This window comes from Zea mays, chromosome 5 (genome assembly GCF_902167145.1).
Source record: "Zea mays cultivar B73 chromosome 5, Zm-B73-REFERENCE-NAM-5.0, whole genome shotgun sequence".
Lineage (NCBI taxonomy): Eukaryota > Viridiplantae > Streptophyta > Magnoliopsida > Poales > Poaceae > Zea > Zea mays.
The window spans coordinates 99407920-99433523 of NC_050100.1; the positions used below are offsets into that span (position 1 = coordinate 99407920).

Genomic DNA, 25604 nt, shown 5'->3' on the forward strand with positions numbered 1-25604 from the left:
GTGTAAGTACTTTTACTGCCTGATAGGCTGCATGGACGAGCGTGACCTGGCTCTTGCGAGCTCGGCCCACTGGAAATAGAATGAGCCTCATTGCATGACCACGCGTAGGTTGGCTTCTTTAGCCAGATACGATAATTTTGAGCATACAGGTGGATGTAAGTTAACAGTATCAAAATGACTTATTTTATATCTACTTATAGCGGCTGATCGGTTGCTCGGTCGGCCACATCCAGAACTGCTGGATGCGTTGACCGTGGATGTGCACTTGATTGGTAACCTGTACCTCATCGCTCGAGCCTGCATACGCGGATGCAGGTTAAGTCTAAAACCACGCATTTGGCTGCATGGCCGGAGAAGCATGGCCGGAGAAGCGAGATACGCGCGTTCGAACGGATGCAGGCCCTCGTGAGCCAGGAGGCTAGGCTACCGCCAACCAATCAAGCGAATATAGGCTATGACTCCCCTTACAATCAACCAAACATAATTTTAAATAAAGTCAACGCATACGGTGATACTGTTATAAAATATAATCAGTTGCTCTCTGGTGGCAACCGACGTCTCCCAAAGGGACGTGCCCCTGCACATCCCCCACGTACGGACGTGGCTTTTGACCCCTCCTTTGTGTCTCCTCCCCTTGTATAAATACATTGCTTTATTCAATAAAGAAACAGTGGTTCTCATTTTCATTCTCGCACAGTTTCTACTTTACACGTTATCAGCACTTGCTTTACAAAAGAGAGAAAAAAAGCCAAAACAAGAACAGCGGAGGCAAGGAGTTCTTCATCAAAAGAAAAACAGTCTTCGGTTTTTGAACGGTGGCCATCGTCGCCGGCGAGGCGCTGACTTTGCCGCACGTCGTCTTCTACGTGCTGCGCATCGACATGGTCGCCACCATGCCAAGAAGCGCAGCAAGAAGGACGCCCGGGCCACACTTGACCCTGAGCGCGTCCGTCGGACCGGGGGTGATCCTGGCGCTGGTCCCAGCAACGTTGCGGCACCTGCTGCACCGCCGCAGCAACCGCCAGCGCCACGCCAAGACCGATGGGTGCGTCCTCCATCGCCTTCGCCGGAGCGGGTTGCAGAGCGGTTGCGTGAGTCCGAGACCCAGCAGCCGCTCCGTCCAATGCGGTACTGCCCCCTCCATGGATGGGGGCCGTGTCCTGCTCGCCAACCGCGGGCTCCTCCAACGGATGCAGACACCGCCGCCGCCGCTGTTCGCTCGAGCGGACTGCTCGTTCAAGTCACCTCTCCAGCGCGCCCTCGTGCCTGGACACGGCTGACTGCGCGGAAATCAACCGGCCCTCGCGGTCGCCCCGTCGGCCAGATTGCATCCACGTCCACTGCGACGGTTGCCGTCGACGCCACCTCTTCCTCCGACGACGATGAGAGGATCGCCTTAGTCCTCGGCGACGGGGTGCAGCAGCGACTGCCTACCCCGACTCCCGACGACGGCCCATCCGGAACGGTCTCACCGTCGACGCTCTTGAGCCCGAGCGGCAACAGGGTGGTACGTCGGCTGGCGCACCACCTCTCTCCACGGCCACTCGCGCCGGGGTCATGGTCGGCGACAGCGAGACCGTCTGACGATGACGACGTCCGTGAGCGCTCGCGCTCACCGCCTCGCCGTCTTCTCTGAACGGGCTCCCTGGCGCGCCCCGGCAGCACGCTCGCCCGGCCTCGGGTGCACGCGTCGCGGGCGGCTCCCTGGCGCGCCCCGGCAGCACGCGCTCGCTCGGCGCGGCGGCTGGCCCGGCGCGGCAGCGGCTCGCCCGGCGCGGTGCTCGCCCGGCGCGGGAGCTCGCCAGCCCGGCGCGGCGGCTGGCGCTGCAGCGCGCTCGCCCGGCGCGGCAGCGGCTCGCCCGGCGCGGAGGCTGGCCCGGCGCGGCAGCGGCTCGCCCGGCGCGGTGCTCGCCCGGCGCGGGAGCACACAGCCCGGCGTGGCGGCTCGTCGAGGATGCCCTGCGGCTGGCCAGCGGCGGCTGGTGACGGCAGTGGTTGTAAACCCTAACTGCCATCACTTAAATGGACCACGCACGCCCATAGATGGGCCAGTTTGCTTACCCATGTCGTAGGCCCAGTTAGCCATTTTCCCTTTTATTTTAGCTATTTTCAGTTTTCTAAATCCTAGAAAATTAGATTGCTTTGATTAAAGAAGTTTATAAATCCTTCAGTAGCAGCTTCTGTCACGAATTTTTCCAAAGTTTTAGTACTTGGAAATGGTGTCAATAAATATTTTCTTTACATGTGATATTTATTGCCATGTGTTCTATTTTTGCATTCCTTAAAATGCAAACTCAAAACAAAAAAAAATTCATCTCAATTTAACCAAAAAGGTTTAATACGAGCAGAATTAATTTTTTGATAGAACATATAGAATAATTAATATTCATCTCAATTAAGTTATTCAAAACTTAATACGAGCAAGAATATTTATTTATTTATTAAATTCCATACGCAATTCTGCTACTCATATATTCATCTTATTAAGTTACTATAGGTACTTAATTTCATTTGAATATTTTATTTACTACATAATGAAATTTTCGATCTCTTGCATCGCTTTGCAATTGAGACCTTAAATTATCATTCATTAATGCAATATCGCATTATATTGCATATTTTTCATCTCAATTGGATTTTTCTCTTAAATCCAATACGAGCAAGAATACATGTATGTTGTGTACAACACACATATTACAACACACCCATGATGATTTCTTAACGAAATTCTCTGGTTGCTTGTGTAGGATCATGGCCCGCGAGTTCGAAGAACTTGCTCTTGATGGTCACAACTATCCTACCTGGGCGTTGGATATCAAGATCAGCTTAGCCTCAAAGAATATTCTGAGTGCACTACTCCCTCCCAACGAGAGGGTTGACCCACTGCATGATGCTTATAAGTACAACGCTTTGTACATTATAAGACATCACCTCCATCCTGATCTGAAAGCAAAATATGTGATGGAAGAAGAGCCAAATGTATTATGGTTATCTCTTAAAAACAGATATGAGCAGCAAAAGGCTGTAATCTTACCAGAGGCGAATCATGAATGGACCCATATTCGTCTACAAGACTACAAGTCTATTGGTGATTACAACCATGCTGTTCATAAGATCTGTGCTCGCTTGCGTTTCTGCGGCAAGGAACCATCAGATACGGATAAGATTGAAAAAACACTTCAGACTATGATCCCATCTGATAGGGTCCTGCAGCATCAGTACCGTGCTCGCAATTATCAGACTTACTCTGAACTCATACATGATCTACTTCAGGCAGAAAAGCATGATGAGCTTACGATGAAAAATCATAAGCAACGTCGTGTTGGAGCTGCTCCTATGCCTGAAATACATCATGCTGTGAAGAATGAGAAGAAAGGGGATGGCCCCAAAAGCCATCCCAAGAAGTCTGATAATTCAAAGAAGCGCAAACGCAACAAGCGTCCGGATAAGCAAAATACAAAGGCTCCGAGGAAAGACACCCCCACTTCCAAGCAAGAGAAGTGTAAGAAGTGTGGATGCTACAACCATCCTACTAAGAAGTGTCGCATTCCTCGCCATTTAGTGGAACTGTACCAGCAATCTCTTAAGGGCAAAAATGCTGAAGGACAGGGATATGAAGCTCACTTCACTACCCCACCTAACTTGAAGGATGGAGCTGGTTGCTCAAGCATGGCTACAATGGAACCAAGCACGACCAATCCTCCGCTTCTGACCGACACCGATCACATGGACTTGGACAACGCCATCATTGAATATGCTTCGAGTGATGTGTTTGGAGACCTCAACTAGGATCCTTATGCTCCACCAGATATCATCTATCTGTAGTCTATGAGTGTGTGCAACATGTGTGCTGTAATAAGTACCTAGACATTGGTATTTGTGTGTATACTCCATACTCTACTGTATAACTATGTATGTACTTATATGTATAATTAATTGAGTTCTTGCAATTCTTGATTATATAGATTATGCGGAAGTCAATCCAATGGAGGAAGAATTATGCCTTGTAGACAGTGGTACCACCAACTCTATTCTTCGGGAAACAAAATATTTCCAAACTCTCACAAAGAGGTCAGGAAATATCTTGACAATCGCTGGGCGCGATGCGAAAATAGTTGGCTCTGGACGAGCGACTATTACGCTCCCTATGGGTACACAAGTCACTATCGAGGATGCTTTATTGTATCCCGATTCAACTCGTACCCTTCTGAGTTTTCGAGATATTCGGAAAAGTGGTTTACATATTTCTACTCATACAGAAAACAATGAGGAATTTCTCCTCATTTCCAAACCTTCTGAATATGGCACTAACATTCTGGAAAGAATACCTTCACTTCCATCCGGATTGTACTACACATACATAAAACCAGTACCTCATGTTACGTACAAAGTGATTTTTCAGAATGTAGATTCATTCAAGACCTGGCATGCACGCCTTGGTCACCCTGGAATAGGGATGATGCGGAAAATCACAGGTAATTGCATCGGTCATGATTTAAAGTCTGCCAAATTTCCTAAACCATGTGATTTTATATGTACATCATGTGCAACGGGAAAGCTAATCTTAAGACCATCTCCTCTTAAGATTCACGCTGAACCACTCAAGTTCCTTGAACGAATTCAAGGTGACATTTGTGGACCCATACAACCATTATCTGGACCGTTCAGATATTTCATGGTATTAATTGACGCATCTACACGATGGTCACACGTGTGCCTTCTGTCTACACGTAACCATGCTTTTGCTAAAATCATGACGCAAGTCATTCGATTGAAAGCACATTATCCTGAACATAAAATCCAGAAAATCCGCCTAGATAATGCGGCTGAATTCTCTTCTAGAGCATTCAATGATTATTGTATGGCCCAAGGAATACACATTGAACATTCTGTGCCTTATGTACATACTCAAAATGGTTTAGCTGAATCTCTTATTAAGAGGATCAAACTTATCGCAAGACCTTTACTTCATGAATGCAATTTACCTACATCCTGTTGGGGTCATGCATTTTTACACGCTGCTGATCTTATTCAACTTCGCCCAACTGCATATCATACAACATCTCCGTTGCATCTGGTTCGAGGAAACCCTCCAAATATATCCCATCTGCGGAAATTTGGATGTGCGGTCTACACCCCTGTATCACCGCCTCAACGAACAGCTATAGGACCTCATAGGAAATTGGGCATCTATGTGGGATATCAATCCCCATCGATCATCAAATACCTAGAGCCCCTTACAGGGGATTTGTACACAGCTCGTTTCGCTGATTGCATCTTTAACGAGGACCATTTCCCGGCATTAGGGGGAGAATTCAAGTATCCTAATGAATGCCAGGAAATCAATTGGGATGACAAATCCATCCTGTCCTCAGATCCTCGAACCCAGGAATCTGAGCTTCAAGTTCAGAAAATTATAGAATTGCAACACTTTGCTAACAATCTGCCTGATGCGTTTACTGACTATAATGGTGTCACAAAATCCTTGAATCCTGCTGTTAATGCGCCCAGTCGAGTGGAGGTACCACGAAAAACCATTCAACCATCTTCTCAACCGAAGAGGGTGAGGGCTGCTAAGCAGGATAATGCTTCTACTAAGCGTCAAAGGAAAGAGAGGAACATTCGATCCTCCAAATCAGTAAACGAAAGTCAACCACCAGTTGATGGACACCAAGTGGATACTGTACATCCACAAACCAGCACTCATGTGCACAATTCAGATGTTGCTGGTACATCGGAACACCCCATATCTACTCTTCCTGTAAATCAAGAAGACTTTCATGGGGTACAAGAGATTTCCATTAATTATACTAGTTCTGGAGAATTGTATGATCGTAAAACTACGGTCATAAATTCATGTTTCTCATCAATCATAGCTGGTAACCTTCTATCTAACCCAGATCCTAAATCCATGGCAGAGTGTCAACAACGCTCGGACTGGATCAAATGGAAGGAAGCAATTAACTCTGAATTATCCTCACTAGCAAAAAGAAAGGTATTCACCTCTGTGATACCTACACCTCCTAGAATCCATCCTGTTGGATTCAAATGGGTTTTCACCCGGAAACGGAATGAGAACAATGAGGTTGTGAGATATAAAGCGAGATTAGTTGCTCAAGGGTTTACCCAGAGACCAGGAATTGATTACAATGAGACATATTCTCCTGTTATGAATGGAATAACCTTCCGATATTTAATTTCATTGGCAGTACAAAAACGTCTACTTCTGCAGTTGATGGACGTCGTGACCGCATATCTTTATGGGTCACTAGATTCGGACATATACATGAAGGTTCCTGATGGAATACCTGTACCGAATAATGGCAAAAATCGTAACATGTTTTGTGTCAAACTCACCAAATCTCTATATGGCTTAAAACAGTCAGGGAGAATGTGGTACAACCGACTGAAGGAATTCCTTATGAATAAGGGTTATTCTAACAGTGATGATTGCCCATGTGTCTTTATAAAGAAATCTTCTACAGGTTTCTGCATCATATCAGTATATGTGGATGACTTGAACATCATCGGCCATAAACGTGATATTGATGAGGCACGCAATCTTTTAAAGACGGAATTTGAGATGAAGGATTTGGGTAAAACCAAATTTTGCTTGGGTTTGCAACTTGAGCACCTTCCCACGGGCATTCTCATTCATCAGTCTGCTTATGCGCAGAAAGTATTGAGTAAATTCAATATGGATAAAGCATATCCGTCTAAGACTCCTATGATCGTCCGTACCCTAGAAAGGGATAAGGATCCTTTTCGACCACGAGACGAAGGAGAAGAAATTTTGGGTCCTGAGTACCCATAGCTTAGTGCAATTGGAGCACTTATGTATCTAGCAAACAATACAAGGCCCGATATTGCCTTTGCGGTAAATTTACTTGCTAGATATAGTGCATCCCCTACCAAACGCCATTGGACTGGAATCAAAAATATTCTTCGATACCTCCATGGCACGGCAGATCTCGGTCTATTCTACGGAAGAAATCATGATCCTAGCCTTGTAGGGTACACAGATGCTGGTTATCTTTCAGACCCCCACAATGGAAGGTCTCAAACTGGGTTTGTATTTCTGAATGGTGGAACTGCTATTTCTTGGAAGTCATCCAAGCAAACTCTAGTAACAACATCCACTAATCATTCAGAGATTATTGCCTTGTATGAAGCCTCACGTGAATGTGTCTGGCTTCGGAGGGTGATTAATCACATTCAATCATCATGTGGGATTCATCCCATTGAATCACCCACCATTATCTATGAAGATAATGCTGCTTGTGTTGCTCAGATGCAACAAGGTTATATCAAGAGCAATGTCACCAAACATATCTCCCCTAAGTTATTCTACCCTCATCAACTTCAACAGAGTGGTGAGATTAAGGTCATGCAAACTAAGTCTTGTGACAACCTCGCAGACTTATTCACTAAGTCGCTACCTTATTCCACATTTCGGATATGTGTTAAGGGTATTGGTATGCGTCGACTTAGAGATTTGCTTGCATCAGGGGGAGTATCTCTTGACTAATCTAATACTGACATCACATTGTACTCTTTTCCTATATGAGTTTTACTACCATGTTTTCTCATGTTAGGTTTTTAATGAGGCAATGTCAACACAAGCATATGTCAGTCTCTTGATTTTTCCTATCAGGGTTTTTCGATAGAGACACCAAAGACATACCATATACTGTTGATTTTCTCCAAATTTTTCCCACTGGGTTTTTCTGGAGTATTACACAGTATATTATTGCAAACCACCTTTTGCTTACAGGTTTCAAGGGAGGATATACATAATGGACAACTGCTTAAGGGGGAGTGTTATAAAATATAATCAGTTGCTCTCTGGTGGCAACCGACGTCTCCCAAAGGGACGTGCCCCTGCACATCCCCCACGTACGGACGTGGCTTTTGACCCCTCCTTTGTGTCTCCTCCCCTTGTATAAATACATTGCTTTATTCAATAAAGAAACAGTGGTTCTCATTTTCATTCTCGCACAGTTTCTACTTTACAGATACAAAATGAGATGATACCGGTAACCAAGTGAAATGTCCTATACGTACCTACGGATACAGTTAAAGGAGGTCTAGCCTGCCCTGCAGCTGCGGATGACTCGTCTACACAATAAACCAAACACCGGCCGCACTCTGGTCAAAAAGGAGGTATTTCTAGCCTTCCCTGCAGCTGCAATCCTAGACTCGTGTACGCAATAAACCGAACACCGGCCGCATTCTGGTCAACGCACGTTGAGAGCACGGTTGTACACGGGTAGACAACCAATCACGTAGTTAGAGATTGTTCTGCAGCCTGGAAGAAAAGAAATAGAAAGCTTTGAGCAGTTGAGCCATTTACTACTTGCTAGTTGCTACGCCAGGACAATTATTTACAATACAAAATATGATTTATACAACACAAGACTCTAATGAGAGGTTTTCCAGCACCATTTACAAGAAGCCCAAAACATTGCCCTCGCTGGACAGAAAGTGAGGAGCCTCTGACAGTAAATTTCTCTGCATTTCCATCTTTTGGAGGGTAAACTTTCTTAATGTTGTCAATTATGACCGAATAACTAGAATCTGGTGGTTGCAACTTGCAAGAATCCCTCTCCCTCCCTCCTTGTGAAAAGAAAAGAGGGGGCACTACATCTTAACAAACAGGTAACACAACAGATTCGGTGAAAGAAATTCATGCAGGACAGCAGGAGTAATTTCGAACAATACAATGAGTAACTAAATTTAGTTTAAATAAATAATCTCACACTATGTCATGTACGGGCGCTCGTACGCCAGGCAGCGTCGCGCCCGTGACAGGCGCCGCGCACAGGAGCGCGCAGGGCGCGCAGATCTGGGAGATCAGCAGGAGCTTATGGAAAGCAGTGGCTAGAAAGGAAAATAGAAGTATGGAAAGTAGAGGGAAGGAAAGGAGAGATTGATGAGTGATTGATTAGTAGAAGAATGGAAAGTAGAGGGAAGGAAAGGAGTGATTGATTAGTGATTGATTAGTGATTGATTAGTGTTACCATGTTTAGGCTTGCCTAAAATAACAGCAGGCCGATGGCTATATATGCGGCACAGGGAGACAGGAATAAAGGCAGCAAACAAGTTATCTCTTCTCCACCTCTCTCTCTACCAACTAAGCCTACGGCTGTGGGGAATAACCACGCCGGAGAAGACGACGAACCGCGGCTACGACCTTCGTAGCCGAGGGCCCCCTGCTCTAGACGCCCAGGCCCTTGGCAACCTGGTATCACGAGTCAGGCGATCTTCGTCCTCTCGATCCCACACCTCCGATCAGTCCCTTGACGTCACCCAACTACCACCCAGCCCTCCACCATCACCGCCGTCGCCCTCCTCCATTATGACCACCAAAACCATCGATGATTTGGCTATGATAATCGAGAAGCTCGTGGGTACGATATCTGTCCTCCAAAATGACGTCGAGTCGTTGAAGAAGGACAAGGCGCCCTCCTCCTCGCCGTCGGGCAGCGGCGGCCACGACGGCCAGCACCACATCGACCGACCACCAAGGTTCCAAAAAATCGACTTCCCGCGTTTTGACGGCAAGTCGGACCCCATGCTCTTCGTCAACCGCTGTGAGTCCTACTTTCATCAGCAGCGGATCATGGAGGAGGAGAAGGTTTGGATGGCGTCTTACCACCTCGAGGGCGTGGCCCAGTCGTGGTACCTCCAGATACAGACGGATGAGGGGACTCCGCGCTGGCACCGCTTCAAGGACATCCTCCAGTTGCGCTTCGGGCCTCCCCTACGCTCGGCGCCGCTGTTCGAACTCGCTGAGTGTAGGCGTACAGGCACTGTGGAGGAGTACCAGAACCGCTTCCAGGAGCTACTACCGCGCGCCGGACCACTGGAGGAACGCCAGCGCGTGCAACTCTTCACGGGCGGGCTGTTGCCACCGCTCAGCCATGCGGTGCGCATCCACAACCCCCAGTCGCTCGCGGCGGCTATGAGCCTCGCGCGGCAAGTGGAGCTGATGGAACTCGACAGGGCCCCACCGCCGGCCCATATCAGGCCAGCCGCACGCGGCATCCTGCCTCCGCCGCCGAAACCGGCGCCTATGGCGCTTCCGACGCCCCACGTCCCTTTGGCGCTCCCGGCACCACCGGCGGGCGCGGCTCCGGGCCGTGGCGAGGGCAGAAGGCTCAGCACTGAGGAGATGGCCGAACGTCGTCGCCTCGGATTATGTTTCAATTGCAATGACAAGTATTCCAGGGGTCACAACAGGTTCTGCAAGCGCATCTTCTTCGTCGACGGCGTCGAGATCATGGACGAAGACGACACCGACCAACCCGACGGCCCCGACGCTGAGGCGCCGTGCTTCTCGTTGCAGGCCGTCTCAGGCTGTCCCGTGGCCGACACCATGCAGGTCGCCGTCATGTTAGGAGCCACCCCGCTCGTCGCCCTCCTCGACTCGGGCAGCACGCACAATTTCATATCCGAGGCAGCGGCGCGGCGTTCCGGCCTTCCCTAGCAACAGCGCCCGCGCCTTTCGGCCATGGTGGCCAACGGCGAGCGCATCACTTGTGTGGGCGTCATCCGCAACGCACCCCTCACCGTCGGTGGCGACGCGTTCCCGGCTGATCTCTTCGTCATGCCGTTGGCCGGGTACGATGTCGTCCTCGGCACTCGCTGGTTGGGCGCGCTGGGGCCCATCGTGTGGGATCTCGCATGCAGGCGCATGTCGTTCCAGCTCCACGACCGCACAGTCTGCTGGAACGGCGTGCCCACGTCCTCGACGCCGGTGCTGGGCGCCACCACCGCGGCCGAGCCTCTGCTCGCGGCTCTCCTGGACACCTTCACGCCCGTCTTCGCAGAGCCGGCCGGTCTGCCCCCGTTGCGCGCCCATGACCACCGCATCATCCTCAAGCAGGGCGCGCAGCCGGTGGCAGTCCGGCCTTACCGGTACCCGGCGGCACACAAAGACGAGTTGGAACGCCAGTGCGCCGCCATGATCGAGCAGGGGATTGTTCGTCGCAGCGATTCACCATTCTCGTCGCCGGTCCTCCTCGTGAAGAAGCCCGACGGGTCGTGGCGGTTCTGCGTCGACTACCGCGCGCTAAACGCGGTCACCATCAAGGACGCCTTCCCGATCCCGGTGGTCGACGAGCTGCTGGACGAGCTTCATGGTGCCCGGTTCTTCTCCAAGCTGGACCTGCGTTCCGGGTACCACCAGGTGCGCATGAGGCCGGAAGACGTGCACAAAACGGCATTTCGTACCCACGACGGCCTGTACGAGTTCCTGGTGATGGCGTTCGGGCTTTGCAACGCACCGGCAACATTCCAAGCCCTCATGAACGATGTGCTCCGTCCCTTCCTGCGCCGGTTTGTCCTTGTTTTCTTTGATGATATCCTGATATATAGCAAGAATTGGGAGGAGCACCTGCACCACCTCAGGATGGTCCTCGAGGAACTACAACGCCACCAACTCTTCGTCAAGCGCTCCAAATGCGCCTTCGGAGCCCCGTCCGTCGCCTACCTTGGTCATGTGATCTCGGCGGCGGGCGTGGCCATGGACCCGACAAAGGTGCAGGCCATCTTCGACTGGCCGGTGCCGCGGTCGGCTCGAGCGGTGCGCGGGTTTCTTGGCCTGGCGGGCTACTACCGCAAGTTTGTGCCCAACTACGGCACGGTCGCCGCACCGCTCACGGCCCTCCTCAAGAAAGACGGCTTCACCTGGGATGACAAGGCAGCGGCGGCTTTCGGCGCCCTCAAGGCCGCCGTCACCTCGGCACCGGTCCTCACCATGCCTGACTTCACAAAGACCTTCGTGGTTGAGTGTGATGCGTCGTCACACGGGTTTGGCGCCGTGCTCACCCAAGAGGGACATCCGGTGGCATTCTTCAGCCGTCCCATCGCCCCTCGTCACCAGGCGTTGGCGGCCTACGAGCGCGAGCTCATCGGCCTAGTCCAGGCGGTCCGGCACTGGCGGCCGTACCTCTGGGGGCGGTGCTTCGTCGTCAAGACAGACCACTATAGCCTCAAATACCTCCTCGACCAGCGCCTCTCCACAATCCCCCAACACCACTGGGTCGGGAAGCTGTTGGGCTTTACTTTCACTGTGGAGTACAGGTCGGGCGCCACGAACGTCGTTGCGGATGCTCTATCCCGCCGCGACACGGAGGAGAGCGTGCTGCTGGCGATCTCCGCGCCCCGCTTCGACTTCATCGCACGCCTTCGTCAGGCCCAGGCCATGGACCCGGCTCTGACAGCCATCCATGAAGGAGTCGGCGCTGGCACCCGCGATGCACCGTGGGCGGTGGCTGACGGCATGGTCACCTATGATGGGCGCCTGTACATTCCACCGACGTCGCCCCTGCTGCAGGAGATTGTGGCTGCCGTGCATGAAGATGGGCATGAGGGCGTCCACCGCACCCTGCACCGCCTGCGCCGGGACTTCCACTTCCCCAACATGCGACGCCTGGTACAGGACTTCGTGCGGGCGTGTACGACGTGCCAGCGGTTCAAGTCGGAACATCTACATCCCGCTGGCTTGCTGCAACCGCTGCCAGTGCCCTCGGCGGTCTGGGCGGACATTGCGATGGACTTCGTTGAAGCGCTACCCCGGGTGCACGGCAAGACGGTCATCCTCTCCGTCGTCGACCGCTTCAGCAAATACTGTCATTTCATCCCCCTAGCGCATCCGTACACGGCGGAGTCTGTGGCACAGGCTTTCTTCACCGACATCGTCCGTCTCCACGGGATACCGCAATCCATCGTCTCCGACCGCGACCCGCTGTTCACCTCGTCGTTCTGGAGCGAGCTGATGCGCCTCATGGGCACCAAGCTCCTCATGTCATCAGCATTCCACCCGCAGACGGATGGTCAGACGGAGGCGGCCAACCGCGTCATCGTCATGTACCTACGCTGCCTCACGGGCGATCGCCCTCGCCAGTGGCTTCGTTGGCTCCCCTGGGCGGAGTATGTCTACAACACGGCTTACCAGTCGTCCCTCCGCGACACCCCGTTCCGGGTGGTCTACGGCCGTGATCCGCCCTCCATCCGCTCCTACGAGCCCGGCGACACAAGGGTGGCGGCGGTGGCACAAGAAATGGAAGCGCGGGAAGCCTTTCTGGCTGACGTCCGCTTCCGTCTCGAGCAGGCTCAGGCGGTCCAAAAGCTGCAGTATGATAAGCACCACCGGGAGGTCACATATGAGGTTGGGGACTGGGCATTCCTTCGCCTTCGCCAACGTGTGGCGGCGTCCCTGCCGCGAACCATCACTGGGAAGCTCAAGCCTCGCTACGTGGGACCCTACCGCGTCACCGAGATCATCAATGACGTGGCTGTTCGGCTAGAATTGCCGCCCGGCGCGCGCCTGCACGACGTGTTTCATGTCGGCGTGCTCCGGAAGTACGTGGGCTCCCCACCCACCACACCGCCGCCTCTGCCGCCTCTTCTCAATGGTGCGGTAGTGCCTGAGCCTGCAAGTATAGCGGGGGCTCGCTTGTCGCGTGGCGTGCGGCAAGTCCTCGTTCACTGGAGCGGCGAACCAGCTTCATCAGCCACCTGGGAGGAGTTCGACGACTTCCGCGCCCGATTCCCAGCCTTCCAGCTCGAGGACGAGCTGGCCTTCGACGAGGGGAGAGATGTCATGTACGGGCGCTCGTACGCCAGGCAGCGTCGCGCCCGTGACAGGCGCCGCGCACAGGAGCGCGCAGGGCGCGCAGATCTGGGAGATCAGCAGGAGCTTATGGAAAGCAGTGGCTAGAAAGGAAAATAGAAGTATGGAAAGTAGAGGGAAGGAAAGGAGAGATTGATGAGTGATTGATTAGTAGAAGAATGGAAAGTAGAGGGAAGGAAAGGAGTGATTGATTAGTGATTGATTAGTGATTGATTAGTGTTACCATGTTTAGGCTTGCCTAAAATAACAGCAGGCCAATGGCTATATATGCGGCACAGGGAGACAGGAATAAAGGCAGCAAACAAGTTATCTCTTCTCCACCTCTCTCTCTACCAACTAAGCCTACGGCTGTGGGGAATAACCACGCCGGAGAAGACGACGAACCGCGGCTACGACCTTCGTAGCCGAGGGCCCCCTGCTCTAGACGCCCAGGCCCTTGACACACTAGTTGTGTGTCTGCTGGGGAAGGGGGCCAAAATGTTAAATCGATCAAGTGTAGCATAACATGAAAATGCGTATGTTATGTGTCGAGGATTACTGGAGGGATTAAAAGAACCATTGGAGCTCTTGCTAGTGTCTTTATTGATAGATTGTATCTTTTTTTATAAGTAAGGGATCACTGGAAGTAATGAATTGAGATTAACATACTCTCTACAGATAATATCTAAAAGACGAAAGAGAGAAGAAATTTTCAAATGATCAAATTTAATACCTAGGTGACTTATGGGCACAAAACTGCATCTTATGGATGTGAGTGAACGCTGAACAGTATCTGCAACCCCTCTTCCAAGCCCTACGGCCTATGGGCACAAAACTGCATCTTATGGATGTGAGTGAACGCTGAACAGTATCTGCAACCCCTCTTCCAAGCCGCCCACAGAAGAGAATACATACAGATAGAAAGGTCTGGGCTGCGCCTCCCTCAAAATATAGGTAATGTCTATTTCAATTGAAGCTTGAAACTCCTGTGGCTGTGTGGACAGCTTCTTTAGGGTCTGATGGTTCCTGTCTGGGCGAGAAGCTATTAACAACTTACTAATTCCATTTTGGAGGCAACTAAATTCATCCAAATACGATGTCAAGAAAAGCAGCGTAGCCCATCGAAGTACCATTGTGCTTAGCAGGACTAAAATTCCATTTCCAGGATCACTCAAGTAAACCAATTGTCGACTGAAGAATTTGGAATAAAAAAACCCGTTCCTGGTGTTCGAGAGCTCATAGATTGTGGTACAAAAAACATGGTGGGAAGTAGACCACCAACGTAATAATCTTCCTGAAGCACAGGAATAAAGTTGGGCTAAAACTTGAGATAATCCTTGCAAGTTAATAAATAAACTTGTAACGATGCCATCACATGAGAAGCTCTTTCTCAGAAGGGAGGCAGCAAGATAGAACCTAGTGAAAGAAATATACCATACCACTAATCAAACATTTAATAACACCTAAGCCAGTAGCCAGCAGCAAAATGCTAGAAAATTAGATTTCAAAACGACTGACCATGGTGATGAAAAACAAGGCTTGCAGCAGGTTCCTGATTGTACTTTCCAGAACAATTGTCAGCTTTCTTTATTTTCGCCTGTCATCTTATATAGCCGTTCCCATTGGTGTTCTCCAGCACAGCTAGAAGCAAAAGCAGCAGCAAGGCCTGGAAAATCCTCCTCGTAAGGATGCACGTATCGGCGCCGAAATTTCTCATCGCCTATAGCGGCGACAGAAAGGAAACTAGCCTCGTCATTGAACAACCCCTTTGCCCTGAGAAAATTGATCAAGCAATTCCGTGGCAACAACCGACGGTCAATACTATAATTTATCAGCGCTGGCCTTCGTGCGATGTATGGTACCTCCAATCCGACAACCCTGATCAAGAATTCCATGTTTCTTCGAACCCTCTCCTCGGTGAAACCCAATATAGTCGGGTCTCTCTTCACCGCTGATACTATATGGTCCTTTGACCATCCAAGCTTCTCAAACAGCTGAATGCTCTTGGTTATCTTCCCGCTGCCAAGGATTGCAAATGTATAAAGCCCACGGAAGAAAGGTTGAGAGCCCGGCTGGATTCTGAACTCATGAAGGCGAGCCAAAGCTTCCTGCAGGCTCTTAGGGTCCCTGGTGAGCACACGGGACATGAAGCTGTTGGAGATATCAGAAACATTTATACCACACTCTTGAAGGAGCTCCAAGTTGGGCTTGCAGACCTCCTCAATCCTTGTGCTGAGGAGAGCGGCGTTAATTCTGAGCGCCCGAATGAGCTCGTCGAGAGAGCCAAAGACCGAGATCCAAAACTCAAGATTGAGGCGAAGCGAGCTATGGCGGAAGTGGTTCATGCCAACGATGAGAAGGCGGACGATCTCCGGACGTGAAAACCCGAGGTCGGTGAGCTCGGCGACGCGAGCGGTGAGGGATCTCTCCACGTCGGAGCAGAGGACTTTGGGGTCCCTGGTCACGACGTCGGTGATCTCGGCGCTGGACAGGCCGAGGTTGGAGAGGAAGGCGACGACCGCGTCGGCTTTCGAGGGATCCTTCAGATGGGAGACATGCTTCGACGCCTTGAGGGCCTGTGCTTGGGTGAGGCCGCATGTGGCGACGAGGTAGTCCTCGACGGCGAATGGTTTTGTAGCGACGCATTTGGTGGCGGAGAGGAGGCGGTGGGGATAGAAGAGCGGGAAGAAGTGGGGGCAAGGGACGTATGGTGATCCAGGTGCCCGGAGGAGAAGGGAGATCATGCGCTTCCGGAGGTTGTTCATGGCGCCTCGGCTGCGGCTGCGCCGGCGTGAGGGTTACCAGTGTTCCGGCGGGTGGAAAAAGTTGGGTTATCCAGCTAGGTCTCCAGTCTCCTCTCTTCCACTGCGTGTCAAAGGCCGAAGGTTGTTCAGTCGAGCCGCATACAGAATAGGCCCAACAGGCCCAAATCCGCGTGTGTTGAGCCGACAAAATTAGCAAAGCCCAACATATACCCAGCTAGGCTTCGGCCCCCTCTCTGCCTCTGTGTGTCCGCAAACGATTAAAACCCTCCCGGTGGCGGCGGCTGGTACAGCCAGCGGAAGGTCCCGGCGCTCTCATCCGGTGAAAATAAAGAGGGGAAACGGACAGGAGCCGCCTCAAATGGACAGCGGAAGCGATTCCGACGGCGCTCCCGAGGAGCTCACTGCTGTGCAGGTGCGTTAGTCCTCTCCCCTCTAGGACCCGACGCTACGCGAGAGTAGATCACGATGGTCATCCTGTTTCTTCTTCATGCCTCATACTCCGTGCTGAGATATGTAGAAAATACTGAGTGATTTGCCTTGTTATTGTCTTTAGGGTGTTGCGAAGCACGAAGAGACCAGTAAAGTCGAGAAAGACAGTGTTCTCAGGTGTGTTTCTTATGCTTACTTTACAGTTGATTACTGGATGGACATTCTGCCGCAAAAATGTGCTACTTTGATCTGTTCTTTTTTCTGTTTGTCTTCGTTCACTATGCTAGATTCCTTATTCCCTGCTGTAACTCACTTATTCGCTCTCTTTGTTGTAGTAGATGCAAGTGCCGTTACAAATTTTCTTTTGGACCATAACCAAATGACTCTGAGATGCTCAATAATCAGTAAAAACTATCTCCTTGTACATGTTTGTTTGTAATGTTTGTGCCCAAAATGTAGGTCTTTTAACTTCTACACTTTCTTTGTTTTAGATGTTTATATAGTTTTGTGTATGACTCGTGGTGTGGTTCTGTGGCCATCCAGTCCAATGGTATATCTGTTATGGATTTGTGGGTTTAACTCTTTTTTTTGTGTAACTCATGGATTACCAATTTGAATCTTGCTTTCTTGAGGCCATCAGTGTGCTATAACTTGTTTGTTATCTGATTTTTGTATCGCACAGATAATAATGCCATATGGCCATGTGGGATGTCTTTGCAGAGTAACACGGGAAGGAAAGGAACGGAGGAAACGTTGGGCCCAACGAAGAACATCCTCTAAACCAGATAAGAAGGCGCCAAAGGAAGTAGAAGATGAAGATACTAAAAAAAGTGAGGAGCATGAGGAGACAAATACTATGCCTGGCATGCTCCCCACTAGTGTAATTGAAATTCTAGCAGCTCGTGAGAAGTATGAGCACGTCTCTTGCTCTACCAAGTTTTGTTAAAATCTTTGTTTTTAGCTTGGACTTCATGGGTTATTTGGTCTTCATCTCACATTATCAGGCAAACCTTCGCATCAGATTCCGAGGAAGAAAATGTAAAGCAGAAGGTCCAGAGGAGAAAGAAGAGAATGAAAACTGATGGGTATGTTTAATGTTCCTGTCATCAAATATAAAGTCCTGAAATTATACTTATGCCAGTTGTTGGTCGGTCAGGCCTGAAACTATTCTGCTGAAAGATGTCCGTTCAACGCAACACGTGAAGAATGCCCTTGATTTCTTGGAGCATAGGAAAAATCGTGTCCCAAGGTCAAATGCAGTTTTGAAGAATGCCAGTAAGGCTTTGCGTCTCCTGTCTTCGAAAGGTAATTTTCTAAGTTAAGCGTGTGGTAGAATAGCACATTTTCTGAATCTGTGCTTAGACCATCCTCTCGACATCAGACATGGTCAAGAGACTTAGGACCAATGTGTTGGAATGGAATCTACCTGGCATGTGAAATGTAATGCAGCATATCCTTTTGTGTGAATGTGATGATTAGCACACATGTTCCTTGTAAGAAATCCAAGGTTTGTAATCATTGAATATATTTGAGTTTGAGTTATCTATTTATATGTTTGAGTTTTGGTTAACTATTCCATAGTTAGTTAAGTTGACAGATCCATTTTTAACTTTTAAACAGTCAAGCGAGGCGACCCCTTAAATTTATTTTAAAATAGAAAAATATTTATATTTAAGAAAACATTTAGGATAAAAATAATAATAAAGAAGAGAAAATGATAAAAGCAAAGAAAAATACTAGACCAGTCAACCTATAAATCAGCCCAACAAGCCCATTAGTTTAAGCCCACTTCCTTTTCCCATCTCTCCGTACTCCCAGCCAACTCCTCCCAGCCGCCTCTCCCACGTCTGCCAGCTGGCTCCCTCTCTCAGGTCCCAGCCGCCTCTCCCAGCTAGGAATGAAAATGGTCGGTAAACACTAAAAATATTACCGTTTTCATATTTATTATCGGAAACAAAATCGAAAACGGTAACTCCGGAAACGGAAACGATATCGGTATTTCGGAAACATCGGAAATGAAAGTTTGGTGTGGAAAATACACCAGTGACGGTCGAAATCTAAAATACGATCGATAAACATATCAAACTTCACAATACAACAAAGTTGACAAAATATCACAAAGACCACAAGTTCACAATTCATGATATAACAAGTTCACAATATAACAAGTTCACAAGTATCACAAATTTATAATATAAAAAGTTTACAAAATTCACAAGTTCACAATATAACAAGTTCATAAATATCTCAAGTTCACAGACTCAAAGTTCACAATTCACAATATCCACTTGATCTAGCTGACATGACATGCTTACTTATGAAATATTTTTTCCTCACATAAAGAGTTTTTCACAACCTCACAGGAAAACCCTAAAACATAGTGTGTGAAAAAAACAGACTGTTGACTCTCTATCATTATATATTACTAATACATAACATGTACATAGAAAATTGTGGATTCGTTCGAGAGACCAAATCGTTAATCCCAACTGCCTTCCAACACCATCTATATTCTATCCCAAAAAAATCTTAAGGCGTCCAAAAAATACAAAAATAAGTAATCCTTATCTAGAGACGTACAGGCGATGCGAAAAATCACATGCTGGAAAATTTCGAGACACAATTCCGAAAAATTCTGAGACACAATTCCGGAAAATTCCGAGACACAAATCCGGTAATTTCCGACAAAAACGGTTGGTAAAACACCACGCCGATTCTGATACCGATTCCGATAGAAAATTCCGAAAACCGATTCCGTTTTCGAAAAATACCGTTACCGGTGAATCCGATCGAAAAATTTCGAAATCGGTTTCCGGAATTCCGAAAAATTCCGAAACTGTTTTCATCCCTACTCCCAGCGACCAGCGTCCCTCTCTCCCCGCTCTCTCCCTTTGCTAGCTTCTCCCTCATGTATGAGCGCTGCCGCCATGCCGTTGGAGCAGTGGTGACGATGGAGCAGTCGTGCTGGAGCCATCGCGCCGCTGTTAGCCGCCGATAGCCTCTCCCCCACTCGCCTTAGGTGCGGAGTAAGGCGAGCAGAACGCCTTACGCCGCCAGGGCAACTAGGCGACGCTTAACAACTATGATCTATTTGTATGATGTATCCTATTGTATTGGACTATTAGTTGTTGTATCGACGTAATGTACACTTCTGTTATTTATTACCGTTCGACTGGAAATGATTTTACCTGAGAATGTCGTGCTCTGTTGTGTGCATTGCTCTCAACATGATGATATCACTTCTTTATTTTGGATAAGGATAGCAGTCTTAATAATTCTTGTACTCTTCAGCGTCACCTTTAAGTTGGTTCTGATTGTAGGACGTGTCAAAGAGGGTTTTATGAAGTATTAGAAAAGGTTGTATGTGCTATTTGAACATATTGCATTCGTTTGATCAGACCAATGCAATGCAGAGCTCCAACATTAAGGGGGTGTTTGGGAGTGAAGTTTTTTCATAATTTTGGAAAATACTGTAGTATTCTCAAATACTATAGTATTATATACGTAATGGTGTTTGGTAAGCTAGCTAAAATTTTTGTTTTCAAAACTGAAGTATTGCAAATACTGTAGTTGTTTTAAGTTATTCTAAGCTTAGGTTTACACCTCAGTTTTCAAAACTACAGTATTTTAAATTGTGCTATTGTCATGACTAAAGTATAATATAGTATTTCAAAAACTGTGGTTTTCGAAAACTTTGTTTTCAAAAAGGGCCTAAATATGAAATGGTAATCTCCTGCTATGCTTCGCATGTCGTGGTGATCGGGTTGGATGATAATGCTCTTTCCAATCTGGGTATTATATTTTTGGCCCCTACTCACAAAACTCTATATTTACTATTATTTTAACAACCTTGCCCCTTTTCTTAAAAAAATGAAACCTCTTCTTACCTCTATTTTGTTATAAATACATAATAGTGTTAACTTACCCATAAAAAGACATGCATACTCTTGCACTACCAATTGTTTACAAATTTCTTCCCACTTTCATATAAACCTTGAGTATAAGTATGACACAAATCCATCCATAATTCAAAAAAATATTTGTTTCAAAGTCAAATTTTCAAATACTTCGAATTTAATGAAAACAAATTAAACTTAACATTACATTTTAATGGGATTTTAACAAAATGTTGTTAAAATTTTGTTAAAATGTAATGGTAATTAATTTATTTTTCATTAAATTCGAAGTATTTCAAAATTTGAATTTGAAATAATTGATTTTTTAATTTATGGTCGGTTTTATTTTATACTCAACATTTATATCAAAGTGAGGGCGGATTTGCAAATAGCTGATAATAAGTGTTTTCATGAAATTCAAAGTATTTGAAATTTGCATCTAAAATTATTGATTTTCAAGTTTCTGGTTGGATTTTGTTCTTATACTCTAAACTTTTATATGAAAGTGGGGCCAAATTTATAAACAGTTGATAATAAGTGGCACAACAATGCAAGGGTATGAACGTCTTTTTATAAATTGAGTTAGGACGTTATGTGCTTGTCGGAGTATATAGGAATGGGGTACCCGAAGTGAGGCCTATAAACCTTCTGGCCGAACCATGGTTATTAAAGCGGTAAAACGTTAAAATGTTATGAACCAACTTTTCAAAGTTTAAACGTTTAAACGAACGTTGAAACGTCTTTTCAGACTTGACATAGAATTTCAAATATAGAATAAGTTCATACATAAGTTGAGTTCACAAACCAAATAGCATTAGCATAAAAAGAAACAGATGAAGTTCAACAACACAAGTTTAACCACACAACACAAGTTACAACTTTCATGCATGATTAGTAACCATCATCGAACTCATCAATATTAAGACCATGAGCATCCACGCCTTGATCATCACCATCGTTTCCACTATTACTTCCTTCAATTTCATCTTCCACATCAAGATCATCAAGAATATATTCCTCATCCTCGTCATCTTCATTTGCTAAATTAGTCTCCTCTTCCTCAAGGTCTTCATTCCTTCTCACACACCCACCACCAGTTCTCCTAGGAAAATTATGACCTCTGAGATGTGCAAATGCACCAATAGCTTCATCAACTTGGTCCCATGATAAATTGAAATCATCTCCAAGAGCATTGCTAACATGAGAAGAATTAGCTAATGGATCAACCCATTCATTGTCCCAATCAAAGTCTTCTAAAATCAAAGGATCAAAGTTTTTTCCTTTCTCACGTATTTTTTGAAACCTATCAGCCATCTTTCTGTTGTATGAAACATATACCAAGTCATTCAACCTTTTGTGCTCTAACCTATTCCTCTTTTTGGTATGCAACTACAAGTGCAAATAAAAGTAACCATTTAACCAATGAAAAACTGAGGATAAAAAGTAGTGGCGAATAGAAATTGAATAATTTGACTAGCTCACTTACAAATTCAAATGTACTCCAATTCCACTCACAACCGGATGATGAAGCACAAAGACTAACAATCCGTCTTGCAAACTTATATAATTCAATAGTACGAACACCATATGCAAGCCACCAATCAACTAAAATGGCAAGAACAAAGATTATATGTTACATGCTGAAAATGGAGGGAAGGCTATCAATTTTAGAATACGTACGTGGATTCCTTGTTTGTGCATTTTTTATAGCCATTGGATTTGCAAATGCCTCTCTTTGGTTCTCATAAAGAACAGCTTGGGCATCAATCTTGTCTCTAAGATCCTCATCTACCACCATTTTGATAGGCGCGTCATTAAAGCAACCCCTTAGCTCTCCAACATAGCCTTCATCAACACCTGTTTTGATATTGTAGAATTTTCCAGGGTTCAAATATAGTGCTGCTCCATATAATGGGGTATCCATTTGGTTCTCCCAACGTCGATCCACAATGCTCATGATACGTTTCAGACGTGCTTTCTTGTTTTGAGTAGAAAATGAGGAGGTAATCTTATTCTTTGCTATAGTCATGGCTGCAGCAACCTCAGCCAAGGCTGGCTTCTCATCACCATCAACCAATCTCAGAACGACAAGAAGCGGTAAAGAAGCTCTAAGACAATCCTCAATTGAATTCCAAAATTCTTGAGAGAAAACAATGTCATATGCTTTTTTACCTACCTGCCGACTCGAGTGTGTCTGCCTTGCCACAACAGAAGGAGTACCTCTTCCCAATCCCTGGAATATACTCATCTCTGTAAGTTCTACCCATAGAAGCAAAACTGGGGGGTTGAGTTTTCTTCCTTTGTAACTAGGTTGCGCATATGTGTACGTCAATCCGGTGAGGCCCGCCCTCGTAAGCTCGGTCTGTTGGTCTACACCCATGTATATCAAGTTATAAGGAAAAGAATTACCCCCCAGTTGTGCTTTTGTGATAGTTTTATTCTACTTCAATTTACAAGCATTATTTTTTGTCTAACCCACCCATACAGTTTCCCACCCTCGCTGGTGTGATGACATCCGAATTGAGTAGCCAGGCTTGCAATTCAGGACCCCTCTACTGCTGCAGGGGGTCCGACAACCTGGGGGCCAGTTCTAGAGAATGGGCGCTCATCTCCTGGAGTGGTCCGAAGCTGTGTAGCTGCTTAGCATGGTTCCGTACCCTAAGCTTGCACGCTCCATCACTCTGCAACGGGTGCCCTAGTATTTGGATTTGTGATCCTCTGGGTTCGAGCATACGGCTTGGCTTCCCAGGCTAGATCCTGCAGGTCCTGTTGCATGAATCAAATGATGAAAGATACCAGATGGTGGGTCCTACGGGTGTGCTCCTAAAACTTCAAAACCAAAGCTATGTGCAGAACCAGGTCCCAGTCCAGAGGTAGGTAGTCTCAAATTGTAGAGACTACCCCTAGGGACCGGGCAGCCAATTTTCTCTTTGGTATACTGGTATCTAGCCTCGACACGTTGAGCCTACCTACCAGGGGGCCAAGTACCAGGGGAAGTTGATGACGCTACACACAGCAAGGACAAATAACATACAAGATAAGTTCCAGTTTTACTTGATTAAACGGTTCTCAAAGTATGTTACAAGACCAAAAGTTATTACAGCCGCCTCCCAGCGGAACCCTCGCCTTGTCTCTGCAGATTCAGCTACTCGGCGTCGGCAGGATCACGTTGGAAGCGCGCGGCCACCATCTCCACGACATCTTGTATGCTCTCCCGGGTGACGTCTTCTGTGGCGGCTACCAGACCATCGATCACCGGCGCCAAGGATATGGCAGGGTCGTGACTCCGGAAGCACGTCAGGACGTATTCAACCACCGCCTAGCAGAGCTTGCTGCCCTCTGCCTCTAGGCGGGCACCGAGGATCTGATCTAGGCGTCGGAGGCGATCAGCAGCGGAGTCCAGCACCGGGAGGGCATCGGTGATCGACGCTGGCGGCTCCGACACTGGGATGGGGCTTACCCCTAGCGGCACTAGTGTCGTGCTTGCCTCACCGGCCCACGCGGCAATGCGCTGGACCCCAGCGTGGTGCTCTGCTTGGAGGTCTTCAAGGGCCTTTCTGGTGGCCTCCACCGCCTAGGGACCCGGCGCCGCCTGCGCTGCATTGAACTGGCGGATCTGCTCCTCCAGCTTCCTCTCCCTTTCCTCAGCTTCGAGCTCGTGCTCGGCCAGCATCTCGCCTCGCCGGGTGAGCATTTCTTCCCTGAAGGTGAGATCCGTCTCTCGCCTGGCGAGGTCCGTCTCCCGCCTGTCCAAGGACTGCTCCTTCACCTTAAGGTTTTCCTCGGCGAGGGCGACGTCGCTGGCCTTGCCCTTGAGCTCTTGCTGTCACTTTTGCAGCCTCTCCACAGCCTTGACCTGCTGGGCCCGCTGGGCTTCCAGAGTCTGGTCCAGGGCACTCAGCTTGGCCTGGTACTCTGTCGTGAGGGCCTCCCGCTGGGTCACGGCTTCCTCCCTCCTGGTCACCTTCTTCTCCCTCCTGGACGCCTCCAGCTCCCTGGCGCACACCCTCTGGAGGTCCCTCTTGTACTCCTTGCGGTCCCGCTCTAGTTGGGACCGCTCGGAGACGAACTGTCGGGATGTCATCTTGGTGCGCTCCTCCAGTTGGGTGCGCCAGTCACTGAGGCGCTGGTGCTCAGCCTCAAGCGCTTCCCACTCCCGCAAGATTGCTGCCCTAGTGTCACTAAGGACCTGGTGGGCACGGGACAACATGCGGGGGAGTGGGACTGGCGCCGCTTCTTGCTCGGCGCCCGACCGGAGCCACCGCCCAAACACCACCTCCATCTCCTCTGGTGCAGGTGGGGGGTTGGAGCTAGACGCGCCTCCGGTGTCACCCCTAGTGTCGGGAGTGGGCGCGGTGTGACACCCCAGTGTCACCTAGGGTTGCTTCCTTAAGCTAACCCAAACCATTATCACATGTAAACCAAATGAAGGGTTGAACATCAAACAAAAAAATAAAAAAATTAATAACAAAGGTTGAAGTAAGTCTTTTTATCTTAAGAAATTCTCCTTAATCATGTCATGAACCTCAAGGTAAGAAGAACTCTCAAAACCTAATTAATTTTAAGTGGATCATTTAAGCACATAAAGGGCATTTGGGAAAAGATTTGGGAGAAAAATACAAATTTTGGTAAAAACCAAATAACAAAGTTTTAGTACACTAAATAACCAACAAAATATAGTCAGAAAGTTTTGCCATTTGAATTTTTCAAAATCCCTAAATGAGCCCCTAAACTAATGCACCTGGGAAAAATTCAAAATTCAGAAATCTGAATGTTAGCCATGACAAAGTTTGGAAACCTCTCTCCACCGTTTGACACGATCTTGACATGGATTTACCTCGGGACTCGACCTTGTGGCACTGCCACCTTAGCAACGCGACAACTCTCTGTACACAG

The 25604-nt window shown here is 48.0% G+C and overlaps 2 protein-coding genes across 6 annotated transcripts; one reads left to right on the plus strand and one right to left on the minus strand.

The window, feature by feature from the left end:
• Positions 1–7739: 7739 nt before the first annotated feature.
• LOC100275501 (uncharacterized) lies at positions 7740–16487 on the minus strand. Of its 5 annotated transcripts, none has more exons than XM_008683393.4 (2): positions 15137–16487; positions 7740–8308 (listed from the first exon to the last, which is right to left on the minus strand). In XM_008683393.4, exon 1 carries the CDS (start codon positions 16381–16383, stop codon positions 15196–15198), a length of 1188 nt encoding a protein of 395 aa, XP_008681615.1. In that variant the 5' UTR covers positions 16384–16487; the 3' UTR covers positions 7740–8308; positions 15137–15195. The 5 variants fall into 5 exon arrangements, 4 of the variants coding, with proteins under 4 accessions (XP_008681615.1, XP_020408799.1, XP_008681616.1 ...); XM_020553210.3 differs by lacking the exon at positions 7740–8308 and adding an exon at positions 8316–8616; XM_008683394.4 differs by lacking the exon at positions 7740–8308 and adding an exon at positions 8316–8646.
• A 139-nt stretch (positions 16488–16626) lies between these two features.
• Positions 16627–18385, plus strand: LOC100276302 (uncharacterized). Its single transcript, NM_001150125.3, has 5 exons — positions 16627–16795; positions 16937–16989; positions 17533–17721; positions 17817–17897; positions 17969–18385. Exons 1-5 carry the CDS (start codon positions 16742–16744, stop codon positions 18132–18134), a joined length of 543 nt encoding a protein of 180 aa, NP_001143597.2. The 5' UTR covers positions 16627–16741; the 3' UTR covers positions 18135–18385.
• Positions 18386–25604: the final 7219 nt, after the last annotated feature.

Excerpts from the sequence above, each read along its gene's own strand:
- LOC100276302 (NM_001150125.3), top strand. The coding sequence starts at position 16,742 with ATGGACAGCGGAAGCGATTCCGACGGCGCTCCCGAGGAGCTCACTGCT. Across the intron at positions 16,796-16,936 it reads AGGAGCTCACTGCTGTGCAG|GGTGTTGCGAAGCACGAAGA; the intron begins GTGCGTTAGTCC and ends TATTGTCTTTAG. Across the intron at positions 17,898-17,968 it reads AAGAGAATGAAAACTGATGG|GCCTGAAACTATTCTGCTGA; the intron begins GTATGTTTAATG and ends TTGGTCGGTCAG.
- LOC100275501 (XM_008683393.4), bottom strand. The coding sequence starts at position 16,383 with ATGAACAACCTCCGGAAGCGCATGATCTCCCTTCTCCTCCGGGCACCT.